This window comes from Amphimedon queenslandica, unplaced genomic scaffold, assembly GCF_000090795.2.
Source record: "Amphimedon queenslandica unplaced genomic scaffold, v1.1 AMPQUscaffold_13057, whole genome shotgun sequence".
NCBI classification, from domain to species: Eukaryota; Metazoa; Porifera; class Demospongiae; order Haplosclerida; family Niphatidae; genus Amphimedon; species Amphimedon queenslandica.
In genome coordinates this window covers 54,018-66,838 of record NW_003546707.1, presented here as the reverse complement: position 1 = coordinate 66,838, position 12,821 = coordinate 54,018, and the positions used below count along the sequence as shown (strand labels likewise).

Sequence of the window (12,821 nt, the reverse complement as noted above, 5' to 3'; positions counted from 1 at the left end):
GTCAATTCACACTACTACAGTACAGTGACGCTTTACGAGCACTGGCATCAACACGACCACAGCTGAAATCCTTGCCCTTATATGGTAAAGGTGATTTCCTTTCTAAGCATGATCTAGAGAGGCTCCTACACATGATGGTACTGAAAGGAGTGCTAGCCGAAGACCTTCAGATTGGAGATCATGATAATGTTGTGTGTTATGTTAAATCAGGTCCTGTGGCTGGGTCTGTATTGAGTGGAGAGTTTGGGACGATACAACTTAAAGTGAAGCAGAAATCAAGGAATTCAATATCAGGGAAAGTAGTAGTGAAAGAGAGTGAGGAGGAGAGGCTAAAGGAGGAGTGTTATAATGCACTGGATGAGTTGAGGAAAAGGATAGCTAGTCAGCAAGGCAAGACTAATCCAGAGGTAGTTCTCACTGTTACAACACTCCGTGAACTATCACAGAAACTTCCAACAAGTAAAGACGAGATGCTCACCGTCCAGGGTCTAACGGTCGCTAAATGGAAAAACTCTTGCGGTGAAGAGTTTCTTAAAATCACTTCGGATTATGCTGGTCGAGTTGCTATGCTCCCACCACCTCCTTCACCTCAATTGGCTACCTCTCCTTACTTTAATGACCAGGAGAATGTTAATAGGAAAGGAGGAAGGAGGAAATCAACTGGCCCAAAGTCTAGCAGACCAACTAGTACTGGTACTGCTGCAAAGCCACAGCCTGTTAGTAGTAAGCCTCATGGTAAAGCTCCTTCATCCTGCAGTACCACTGATTTTGATGATTCTGATGATGATTTTGAACTGTGCAGTTTAACAAAGCGAACCAAATCTCTTAAATCAGCTAATAAAACCAGTCAACAGAAGCAAACCAAACAAGCCACACTACCTGGGTTCCTTCCACCACCAATCCCAGCAACCAGACTTAAATAATCTGATACATGATAATCATACTATTGTTATTATATACATGTATGATAAATGCAGAAAAGTTCATTTTCTATAATAATCACTGTAATACATTTTATATACTGGCAATGTTCAAAGCCCATGCATTTGTGGTGAAGATTGCAAAGCGTACAATGAATGCGTATGTACATGCATTCTGGCCCAAGTCAAAGTTGAACGTTAATTGATAATAGGTTAATTTCTATAACACAATCAAGTAACTTGTCAATTGTACAGCAGCTAAAATGCATGATATATATAATATAGATATATTTATCTGAGATAATGTTAAAGAAGTGTAAGTTAAAGATCAGTTGGTTCAGTAGCTAATATATAGATTAGTGTGGAGGTTATAAGTGAAAATAAGCTGATTATAATAGTTTGTTGAGAAAATGTACATTTAAAGCTAATCATCATCGACAATGTCATCATCATCTTCTTTAACAATAATTTCATACTCTTCCTCATCTTCAGTTTTAGAACTGGTAGATGAAGACCGGGACTGAAGATCAGATGGAGGAGTATCAACCTCCAAGACTGTAGCTCCATTATCTATAGAAGACTGGGCTGAAGCCCCAACTGGAAAAACAGTTGAAGAAGGAGGGAACAATGGCTGAACACTACTGGTTGGTGTCAATACAGTTGTAGTTGTCATGCTAGTTGAGAATATCTGAGGAGTAGGTGGTACTGTGGCTACTGGAGCAAGAGGGTTTGGGTACATTCCTGATGGTGTATTGGTTACATTGGCCCATAGTGGGTGGACAAATGGAGTGTAGGGTGGGAGGAATGGGGCATAGCTTTGGCTGTATGGAGATATGAAGGTCTCCCTGTCCCTGAAACCTTTTGCAAATGGGTTGTTGTCAACTTTGAGCTTGGTAATCTGTAAGACAAATAAAATAACATTATTATTGTTGATATTATTTTTAAGATTGTCACTAATATTTTAGTATAATAATTATTTATTTTGTGGCTTACAGCACTGCTTTGGTATGATGTGACTGCAATAAACTCTGAGTGAGCCAGTGGAAAGACTATTTCTCCTAACTGATCATTGTGAGGCTGGACAACTACCTCAATCCTGTACTTATGCATAGTGTGGAGCAGAATCTAAAAGAGAATAAAATAGGAGAAAGTATCATTATTAATAGATTCACTTGAGAGATGGAATTATAATAATAACAATAATAATAACAACAACTTTACAAAGACAAAGTCAACAAAAATAAAAAGCAAAAGTTTATGTATCAAAATCAAAGTGATGGTGCTAATTAGGACACAATACCAATTAGGCTATATTCAAGTTAACTGCATGCACTTGACTTGAAGTAATCATATTTCCCCATAAACCCATGCATGCACAACCCAGCTCAATACACACTATTATAAATGTCTTACATTGCCATTTTGGCTTTCACTGTGATGAGTGATCTTAATGGATTTGAAACTAATCGGCTTCTTGATCCACATCTCTCCATAGCAAGGTGAGGACGGATGAATAAAGAGCATCTTAGACTCATCATGAATGATGTCAGACTCACCGACCGCAGTCCATTGACCAGTGATGTATTTGTGTCTATATTTATCGGCAGACACAAATCGGACCATGATAGAGTACTGGATAGTGGGGACAAGGCCACTGACTGTTACTAAGATGGTTGGAAAGAGAAGCCTAAAATAAGAAAAAAGATAAAATGTTATACTGTTGTAAGATATGGCAGATTGTTAACAGGACATTACGGTGAGTTGTCAGATCAATAAACACTATTGGTATGATTTTTTGAACAGAAAAGGTGCTACATGCATTTGAAAACATTCAAAAAACACAAATTGTTATAATATTTTCCCCAAAAACACATCGGGCCCATTAGACTATACCTTCCTGGCTTAGTCACTATCATCTCGTTCCCAGCAGTATCAAAAGCTTTCCAGAGCTGATTCTCCGTGAGGACGGCTGAAGGAACGAGTTGCTCCTTGTGTTTAGCTGGTTTATCAGTAGCAGAAGGAGGGACTGGTGCTGAAGAAGGTGCATAAATGGCAGGTCCAACTGCAAGCGCTGGAGGAGTAGCGATGAGGTCAGGGGTACTGCCATTTTGCTGCTTCTCCTCGTCAGAAGAGCTCCCTCCATTGGTGGGTTGCTGCTGTAGAAAGACAGGGCTAAAGGAGTCTGGCTTGGTGTCCAGATAGATAGGAGGGAAGGAGTAAGGAGAGAAATGATAGCCAGCGGCGATGGGAGTATGATGGAGAGTTCCCGGGGCTGGAGAATACTTAAAGGTCAAGTGTGGAAAGGTCCCGACTGGAGACAGGCTTGGAGCTGTCACGACGATATTAGTAGCTGCTGAATTCATGTTATATCGAAGGCAGGAGAGAGATAGCGAGTGAAAAGGAGGGCCAGAGCTAGGCTACTATTAAAAATGGTGAGACGGTGACTGTCTATAAAACTACTACGACAATTAGCACTTTTGAATTTACCCGCCAAACTCGCGTGATCGCCGCTAAGCCCCGCCAAATCAGATTCGTGTAAAGAGGTGACACGGAACAGTAACGAGGTCACACTCTTATAGCTGAGAGACACTGAGAGTAGAGCTGATAAAGGAGCGATAGAGAAAGAAAAAAGATTGACGTAAAGTTATATAAAATCATGATAGAAGTAGAACAATTGTTGGGAATGAAATAGACACTTTATGATTCCATCAGAATTATGATTAATATTGAAATGATTAGTGTTTCCGCTTGCTACTGCTTTGAATAAGACTAAGCAAGGACTCCCTAGAAAGAGCAAGTCTATACAACAATAAAGCACTTTCATTTTTACTTTTTATGATAATTGACTTTTGGAGTTTTGTCTTGTAGCATACGCTTTCTCCTCCTTTTCTCCACCTCATTTTGTCGATGATGGAGCAACTGTGCAGGAAGATCTACTCCTAATGGCTCCAAAAGATCAACCAGCCCAGTAAATATGCCTAAAGCAACACCAGTAGTGACAAATGCTATTAAAACAGTAACCATTTATATTGTCATTAACAGTTAACAATAGCAAGGTAGTAAAATTTTGGTACTATGTATACTCTTTGTGTTATCATTAATAATTTAGTTGAAATATCCCAATTACTGTTCTAGTATCCTTTTTAAAACAATCCAGTTGTCTCTCTCTCTCCCTCACTAGCTGCTAGGAAGATTAAATTCCTCATAGTTAGCACGAATGCAAATGATAATTTGCCACATATTGCTCAATCAGTGCCTGTGTGAAGATTCTGGAAAAAGGTCACTAACACGCTAGCACATTAAAAGACAAAAATGAATATTTCCATGACCTTCATCAATGGGATACTGTTTACCATTGAACGATCATAGTTCATTTATAGTAACAAGTATGGGAACACTATTGTCTCATGCTTTATTGTTGATTTTGTGTATAAAGTGAGGAATGCTAGTACAAGTACACATACTTTTGTCTGTATTGTTAATGAAGGTGATAGCCCAACCCTTGGAACCCAATCTACTAGATCTACCAACCTGTAAAGAGAGAGAGAGAGAGAGAGGGAGAGAGAGAGGGAGAGAGAGAGAGAGAGAAGTGAAGAAGAGTGAAACAGAGTGTATACTAATAACAAACAAGAGATACAATATATCACTATTACAAAGTGATGGTGTGTAAGGGCTAACTTGATGTATAAACTCATCAATTGTTGAAGGAGCATCAAATATAAATATCTACATATTAACAAAAGTGAATTACAATTCTCTTAATACCGTATAGCGGGAAATTTTGGAGGGAACTAAATTTGGTGTTTTAATAGTCATTTGCCAAAATAAAATCAGCCATTTTGAGCCATTGCTCAATGGCACATGGCCACAAATTCACCAAATTAAAATTCGCCAATCACCAAAATTTAGCAATTTGCCAAATTTAACTCCCTCTAAAATTTCTTGCTATACGCTAATATTTTCCCCTCCATCTCATGTATTCTAACTTGCTTCACGTTGTGAAGGTCAAGTCCTCTTGCTAGTACTCCGGTTGCAACGACTGCCTCATACTTCCCAGCCAGGAATCCACTCAAAATGGCCGACCTTCTCTCCTGCTCCATCTCTCCATGCAGTGCAATGGCTGCCACATCGCAAGCCTATAGACAAGACAATAACTCATGAAGAAGAAGAAGGAACTAACTTTATCAATGGCCTCAGCTAAGAGTAGAGTACCTTTACGAGAGTTAACGAATATAATGACTGGGGGACTGGATAGAAACAGAGGAATAATGAATACATTTATATTGTTAATAAATACATCACATTTATTGTTATTAATACACTTTGGCATTATAAAGACAAATTTAAAAGTAAATGTGATATTCTCTATCACTTCTTCTTACCAGAATGTGTCTTTGTCTTTAAGAAAAGTAAAAAGATGTTTCTTCTTTGCCTCCTCTTCCACCCAAAGGACAATATGTCTCACATTAACACTAGAAGTGTTTGGCTATAAAGAGTAGCAATTAATACCGTATAGAAGGACATTTTGGAGGTAGTTAAATTTGGCATTTTGATAGCCATTCGCCAAAATAAAAATTCGCTAATTTGAGCCATTATACGCATGCTCAATGGCACATGGCCACAAATTCGCCAAATTAAAATTTGCCGATCATCAAGATTTAGCAATTCACCAAATTTAACTCCCTCCAAAATTTCCTGCTATACAGTACAACATGACAAAAAGTAATGGTCTTACTGTCCCAACAGTAATGAATAGAGGATTGTGAAGAGTCTCTGTAGCTAGTGTCTCTATCTTTGGAGGAATGGTAGCAGAGAAGAATAGACTTTGCTTCTTTGATGGAAGATGCTTACTGATGGACTGTAACTGAGAATGGAGTACCGTAAATGTTCAAATAAAGGCCGGGCTTGAATAAACGCCTGGTACTAAGAATCTCCAAGTATAGATACGCATATTTTAGTCAATATAAGTACCACAATCTTTAGAGTGTCCCAAATGACCTAACTTGTTAAGCTGAGTGCAATGAACCTGGAGGTCTGGGTTCGAATCTCAGTTTTACTTTTTCTTTTTTTATTTTACGCAATTTTTTTGTCTTGGAAAGAAATAAACGCCCGGACTTTTATTTGAACATTTACGGTATATAGAAATGATGGGGAAAATGTAATAATAAAATGTAAGAATAATAATAATAATCTTTGTCATAAACTCTAAAAATTACATAATTAATCTCATTTTAATCTCACTTGTTCCTCAAATCCCATTTGATACAAAGAGTCGACTTCATCAACTACAAGAACTTGCAGACTTGAAGAGAGACACAAACTCTTTCCTACAGACACCACAAATATGCAGGACTGTAGGTATAATCAGGTCTGATCATTGTTACCATGATTGGTTAGTATATCCAATAGTCTTGCTGGAGTAGCTATCAACAGCTAAGAAAATAAATAAAAATTATCAAAATTGTTAGAATTTGTGATAGAAAAATTTTTTAGAAATAAATAAAAAATGTAAATAAGTCTTAGAAATTGTTGATGTAATTTATACCTTCACATTTGATTTTAGTCGATGTAACTGGTTCGCTATTGGTACTCCACCAATCAACAAAGCAGTTCTCATACCAGGAATACCTTGTAATTAATAATAATAATAATAATAATAATCACAATTATTATACTTCAAAATTTTTGATACCTTTCATTAAAAGTTTTGCCTGTTCTTCAATTTGCTGACATAACTCTCTTGTTGGTGATAGTACCAATACTACAGGATCTGCTGGTAATAGACTCATCAGTTGGACAAGAGGCAACAAGAATGACAAAGCTAATGTATTGTAAATACAATAGGGTCTGAGACATACTAATATTATTCATTACTTTTCCCAGACCCAGTGGCAGAGCAAACTAAGAGGTCCCTTTTCTTAAGAATGGCTGGAACTATGAGAGTTTGAACTGGAGTGACGGTATTGAATCCACTGCTGTGTAGATTTGATCTCACTGGAAGTTAGATATTTAAAAGAGATGGTAATTGTCACAGTAAAAACAACAAAATAAAGTGGTAATTGATGTGCTTTAAGTGAGACACAATTATTGTTTATTAAATATATTCTCTCTTTTTCTCTTACGTTGAGGATCAAGTGGTAACTGACTCCAATCAGTGATTGGTCCTGGGACATTTGATCCTCTTACTTCGAGCTGCATCTACACATGATAATAAATAATAACAATAACTCAGTACTATTAATTTTTATACATGTACAGAAGGACATCAATATGTATCAGAAAATGTAATAAAAATTGGGGGTGATTTCGGAGCAATTTTTTGGAAAAAACCATGGGCTACAGCCTTGGGTATTTTTCAGAATTTTGGCGTTTTCTTAAAATGGCTGTAACTTGAAAAATTGAAGTCAGAATCACCTCAAACTTTCTACACAGCATAAGGACATCAATATGTATCAGAAAATGTAATAAAAATTGGGGGTGATTTCGGAGCCATTTTTTGGAAAAAACCATGGGCTATAGCCTTGGGTATTTTTCAGATTTTGGCTAATTTTTTAAAATGGCCGTAACTTGAAAAATTGAAGTCGGAATCACCTCAAACTTTCTACACAGCATAAGGACATCAATATGTATCAGAAAATGTAATAAAAATTGGGGGTGATTTCGGAGCCATTTTTTGGAAAAAACCATGGGCTATAGCCTTGGGTATTTTTCAGAATTTTGGCGTTTTTCTTAAAATGGCCGTAACTTGAAAAATTGAAGTCGGACTCGCTTCAAACTTTCCACACAGCATAAGGACATCAATATGTATCAGAAAATGTAATAAAAATTGGAGGTGATTTCGGAGCCATTTTTTGGAAAAAACCATGGGCTATAGTACAGGGTATTTTTCAGATTTTGGCTAATTTTAAAAATGGTCTTAACTCAAAAATTTACAGTCAGAATCAATTTGTAATGAAAAAGAGGACAAAACCAAAGACTTACCATCTTATAAAATGCCTCTAATTGCTCAGGGCTCATACCATCATCAGTTGATTTAATAATTTCCTTCTTTTCAGCTAAAGGACTTTGACTTTTCTTCAGAATTTCCAGTCTAACAGTCTTACATTCAATGCTACACACGTCCTCATCTGTTTCATCTAGTACGTACTCCCCGTATCTACTGCATACGATACAAACTGGCTCTCCTTCTAACGGCCACCTTTGCTCTCTGGAGTGCTGTATCACTGGGACCTCATCTTCTTCATTGCTGGACGCCATTTTCGCAACATACCTCTACCAGACTACTAGCAGCAACAAAAATTAATTCAACTAAATCAATTTTTGCACTCAACTAATTTTATTAAGTTAAAATAAAGACATTTTAATTGTATAATATAAGTTTTAACTCAAATATTAAACAAGAATTTATTAACAATATTCAATATTTACATTAAACCTGTAGCTTTTTAATGCTACTATAATATCTCATTAAATCTAAATCTCATCATTCGGATTCCTTCTCAACTTTTCGTGAAATTTTACCATTCTTCTCCAATAACTCAGTGATCTCCTGCAAATAAAAATAACAACAATAAAAGAAGACTAACAAACTCAAGCAAAATCACTTGTAGTCTTTGCAACTCTTCTCTTTTATCTTCTTTCTCCAGTACATCATTAAATGCCTTTAAGATAGTCTCTGGAATCATTAAAAATTGATTCTCTTCCTCATTCACAGATGAGACCAGAGACAGAGCTGTTTCATAATCCTTCAATAAGATATGCCCATTGATCTTACAACAGAGCTTAAACTGGAATCAAAATTAATAGCAAATATCTATTTATAATGTAGATCATACTTTATTCTTCGGTGGAAGCTGGCTCAGATATTCCAAGATTGATTTCACTCTTTCCACATTGCCCTAAAATGCTTTCAATGATATGATTCACTTATCAAGTAATACAAAGCATTTAAATCTCTGAACAGCAAAACTATGACAGTTCAATAAAAAGTAGATGCATGAATTTTTTAAAAGGTATTAAGGGTACAACTGTACGTAGGTATATTTAAATCATATTACATAGAGGTCTTTAAAGAGATTCAGAGGTTTGACTAAATAAATATGAATTCAGACTTATCACTAACTTGCTTGATAGAGTTGTTAAGCCTATGATAGTAAAGCTCCAGATTTTGCATCACAACTTTAAATGAAACTTTACCATTCTTCTCCAATAACTCAGTAATCTCCTGCAAATAAAATAACAACAATAAAAACAGACTCACAAACTCAAGCAAAATCACTTGTAGTCTTTGCAACTCTTCTCTTTTATCTTCTTTCTCCAGTACATCATTAAAATCCTTTAAGACAGTCTCTGGAATCATTAAAGATTGATTCTTTTCCTCATTCACAGATGAGACCAGAGACAGAGCTGTTTCATAATCCTTTAATAAGATATGCCCATTGACCTGACAGCAGAGCTCAAACTGGAAACAAAATTAATAGCAAATGTCTATTTATAACATACATGTAGATAATACTTTAGTTGTTGGTGGAAACTGACTCAGATCTTGCAGGATTGATTTCACTCTTTCCACATCACCCTAAAATGCTTTCAGTGATATGATTGGGTAGGTATATTTTAAGGGTACATGTAGGTATAGAGGTCTTTAAAAGAGATTGAGAGGTTCGACTAAAGCCCAGCATACACTATGCAACATTTGTTGCATGCAACACAGTTTACAGGAGTCAATGGAGCTTGCAAAATGCTGCATGAAATAGAACTGTTTCCTATTTCATGCAACATGTTGCAAGACCCATTGACTCCTGTATAAACTGTGTTGCATGCAGCAAATGTTGGGCTTTAAAAATAAATGAAAATTCAGACTTATCACTAACTTGCTTGGTACAGTTGTTAAGCAGACGATGGTGACGCTCCATATTTCCCCCCACAAATTTTATTGTAATTTTACCATTCTTCTCCAATAACTCAGTAATCTCCTGCAGATAAAAATAACAACGATAAAAACAGACTCACAAACTCAAGTAAAATCACTTGTAGTCTTTGCAACTCTTCTCTTTTATCTTCTTTCTCCAGTACATCATTAAACTCCTTTAAGACAGTCTCTGGTATCATTAAAGATTGATTCTTTTCCTCATTAACAGATGAGACCAGAGACAGAGCTGTTTCATAATCCTTCAATAAGATATGCCCATTGACCTGACAGCAGAGCTCAAACTGGAAACAAAATAAATAGCAAATATCTATTTATAGCATAGATCATACTTTAGTTCTCAGTGGAAACTGACTCAGGTCTTGCAAGACTGATTTCACTCTTTCCACTTTACCCTAAAATGATATGATTGGCTTATAAGTTATAATACAAAGCATTTGAATCTCTGAATAGCAAGAGACTGTTCAATAAAGAGTAGGTGCATTGGAGTTTTCAAAAAAGGTAGGTATATTTTCAAGGGTAGGTATGTAAATTGTATTGTATTTAGGCTTTAACATTCAGAGGTTCAACTAAATCAAAGAAATTCAGACATACTTGCTCAGTACAGCTTTTAAGCAAATGATAGTAAGGCTCCACATTTTGAAGAGTTTTCAAGCATTCCTTTGAGAGATGTAATGCATTCTCAAATCCATCATCAGTTTCCTAAAAATAATCCAACAGACACATAAATGTTGTTACATTCATGAAGCAAAATAAAACACATGTGCCTTAAAAGAGAGATACATAAGTTGCTCTTACCATCTTCATATATCCAATGACTACTAGCTTGTATGTATGTACTGTCAGCTTCAATTCATCTGTTAATAATTCTTGAAACAAGTACACAATGTCTACATGCATATATAATTCAAGTAAAACCAATGATTTTGATTTAAGTATAAATAACGTGTTAAACATAGAATCTCTTACTTTTTACAGGTACGTTACTGATCAGGATAGACTTCATAAGGATGTTGTAGACATTAGTGGAAGGGAACACTCCAAACTTCCTCTATAAAAATTACTGTATAGCTAGTAATTTTGGAGGGGGAAAATCTTGGCAAATTTAGCATTTTAATGTAGCCATTCGCCAAAATTAAAAACACAATTTTTAAACATTTATGCGCCTGCTCAATACTCAATAGCACATGACTACAAATTCACCAAATTAAAACCAGCCAATCCTCAAAAATTTAGTAATTCATCAAAATCAACGCCTCCAAAATTACCAGCGACCGTACAAAATGATTTATTGGCAAGGAATTAATATTGGTGACTGGCAGTTCTATGAAGAAATTGCCAATATAAAATCTGCCATTTTGTTTCAATCTGAGCATGCTCAATGGCACATGGCACAAAATTGCAAAATATAAAATTCCCCCATTAACTTTCTACAGGCAAATTCGCCAAACATTACTCTTGCCAATAAATCATGTTGTACGGTATACAGTAACTGACATTGGTGTGATAATGGATGGATCAAGTACCTTATTACAAATGATCAACACAGCCTTCTCATGTGAATCAGCTCGTATACAAGCATTAATGACATCAAGTGGTAGACTGGGGCGAGCTGGATTTGCCCCCTTTCTAAAACTAATAATTAAAAAAAGGATATAATATTTTATTGATTTCATTATGGCCATACGCAATTAGAGCTTCTTCTGCTATTTCCAAATCCTCTTCTGTTTTAACGTTATGAAATATCTAAACCACAAAATAGAAATAAATGACTCTATTCTATCGATGCTACTACAGTTTAAGCCACTCCATTGCATATGGTACATTATATATTTTAAAACCATCTTATGCAACTTGGCTGAGTTCCTTATACCACAAACTAATCCATGCCATTCAGTCAGCTATTGCAATATTTATAAATAAGAAGGTGGAACTTCTGAGTAACAAAACTTTTTAGAAACCAAATTCTCATATTGCATGGAAGTTTCCATTAAAGAGAAGTTTTTTCATTAATAGCAATGAAGAAGTTAATGTATTAATTTTTTTCAATACATAGAGGTTTTTGATAAAGATAGAAGTTTCATTCCACTGTATTTGATAAATGATCTAATTAACTCTTCATTACTTATTATTATTATTATTATTATTACTTGTGACAAGTCCTTGCATTTAGCCAGCTTATGGACTTCCACTTTATTCACCAGTACATCAGTCGCTGCACCTAATAAAAGACACTAAAGACATAAAAAAGGAAGTGAGTATCAGTACGTATATCTTCGATTGGCTCTGGTTTCCTTCTTTCAGCTTTCAAACACAATGGCCGACCTAATAATTGTAAAATTATATTTATTCTAAAATTCTACTCACATTGAAGACACTGTAATACACTGAGATGATTTCTAATGACACTTCCACTATAAAACCTGGGTATCATCCTTAAGGAGCACGTGGTACAAGTATCCGACTATTCGAACAAAATCAGTTTATTTCCGTAGTCCTAGCCCATAAGGGGGTTGGGAAACTTTAAAATTTAACCCTCTTATGAAAAGGGTCTGTGAATTATGGTGTCCCTATCTTTTTTATTAAAACTAGGAGTAATTCAAGCTTTGCTGACTGTCATTGTCTCCTACATACTAGGAAGGACTCATATCGACTCCATTCCAATGATCAGTGACTGTGGTATGTATAAACCAGAGAGATACGTCTTTCGATTGGGCTCCGTGTCAGCCGCCATGTTAATGGGAGTGGCTAGCGTGGGCGTATACACCAGTTCTTCCCAGTACAGAAATAAGGTTGCGTTATGTCTTGCAGTGACTGGATCCATTGGTTTGGGAGTACTCGGATCAGTCAATATAATGGAAAATTGGACGTTACATACTGGTATGTACATGTACATGTAATATTAATATTGGGGTCTAGTACAGTAGGAGGGGTACTTTTGGCCAGAAATTTGCCCAATAAATGTTTTAAAA

At 35.8% G+C, this 12,821-nt stretch overlaps 4 protein-coding genes across 5 annotated transcripts in view; 1 reads left to right on the top strand and 3 right to left on the bottom strand.

Annotated features, from left to right (window-relative positions):
- Positions 1 to 1,223: 1,223 nt before the first annotated feature.
- On the bottom strand, positions 1,224 to 4,445 carry LOC100635833 (T-box protein 2-like). Its single transcript, NM_001308629.2, has 6 exons — positions 4,385 to 4,445; positions 3,751 to 3,898; positions 2,814 to 3,704; positions 2,334 to 2,607; positions 1,914 to 2,045; positions 1,224 to 1,818 (listed from the first exon to the last, which is right to left on the bottom strand). The coding sequence occupies exons 3-6, from the start codon at positions 3,281 to 3,283 to the stop codon at positions 1,345 to 1,347; spliced, it is 1,350 nt and encodes a 449-aa protein (NP_001295558.2). The 5' UTR covers positions 3,284 to 3,704; positions 3,751 to 3,898; positions 4,385 to 4,445; the 3' UTR covers positions 1,224 to 1,344.
- LOC100636342 (probable ATP-dependent RNA helicase DDX59) lies at positions 3,747 to 8,203 on the bottom strand. The gene is made up of 14 exons (XM_003389503.2): positions 7,902 to 8,203; positions 7,043 to 7,118; positions 6,795 to 6,914; positions 6,613 to 6,741; positions 6,466 to 6,548; positions 6,305 to 6,353; positions 6,162 to 6,247; positions 5,656 to 5,784; positions 5,303 to 5,406; positions 5,101 to 5,167; positions 4,907 to 5,056; positions 4,599 to 4,646; positions 4,385 to 4,451; positions 3,747 to 3,925 (listed from the first exon to the last, which is right to left on the bottom strand). The coding sequence occupies exons 1-14, from the start codon at positions 8,175 to 8,177 to the stop codon at positions 3,747 to 3,749; spliced, it is 1,563 nt and encodes a 520-aa protein (XP_003389551.1). The 5' UTR covers positions 8,178 to 8,203.
- A 30-nt stretch (positions 8,204 to 8,233) lies between these two features.
- On the bottom strand, positions 8,234 to 12,331 carry LOC109585477 (uncharacterized). 2 transcript variants are annotated; one of them, XM_020001573.1, is made up of 17 exons: positions 12,217 to 12,329; positions 12,118 to 12,174; positions 12,000 to 12,070; positions 11,537 to 11,595; positions 11,376 to 11,484; positions 10,819 to 10,900; positions 10,648 to 10,739; positions 10,444 to 10,551; positions 10,182 to 10,244; positions 9,951 to 10,133; positions 9,794 to 9,895; positions 9,436 to 9,498; positions 9,199 to 9,381; positions 9,043 to 9,144; positions 8,756 to 8,818; positions 8,525 to 8,707; positions 8,234 to 8,469 (listed from the first exon to the last, which is right to left on the bottom strand). In XM_020001573.1, exons 1-17 carry the CDS (start codon positions 12,281 to 12,283, stop codon positions 8,404 to 8,406), a joined length of 1,653 nt encoding a protein of 550 aa, XP_019857132.1. In that variant the 5' UTR covers positions 12,284 to 12,329; the 3' UTR covers positions 8,234 to 8,403. The 2 variants fall into 2 exon arrangements, with proteins under 2 accessions (XP_019857132.1, XP_019857133.1); XM_020001574.1 differs by lacking the exons at positions 9,199 to 9,381; positions 9,436 to 9,498; positions 9,794 to 9,895 and having other exon boundaries at positions 12,217 to 12,331.
- Positions 12,332 to 12,390: 59 nt separating this feature from the next.
- LOC105314216 (transmembrane protein 150A-like) overlaps positions 12,391 to 12,821 on the top strand; it is a 1,524-nt gene continuing 1,093 nt past the window's right edge. Inside the window, exon 1 of the mRNA XM_011408254.2 lies at positions 12,391 to 12,729. Within this exon, the coding sequence (XP_011406556.2) occupies positions 12,411 to 12,729 (319 nt within the window). The 5' untranslated portion in view covers positions 12,391 to 12,410. The remainder of the gene's footprint in view (positions 12,730 to 12,821) is intronic.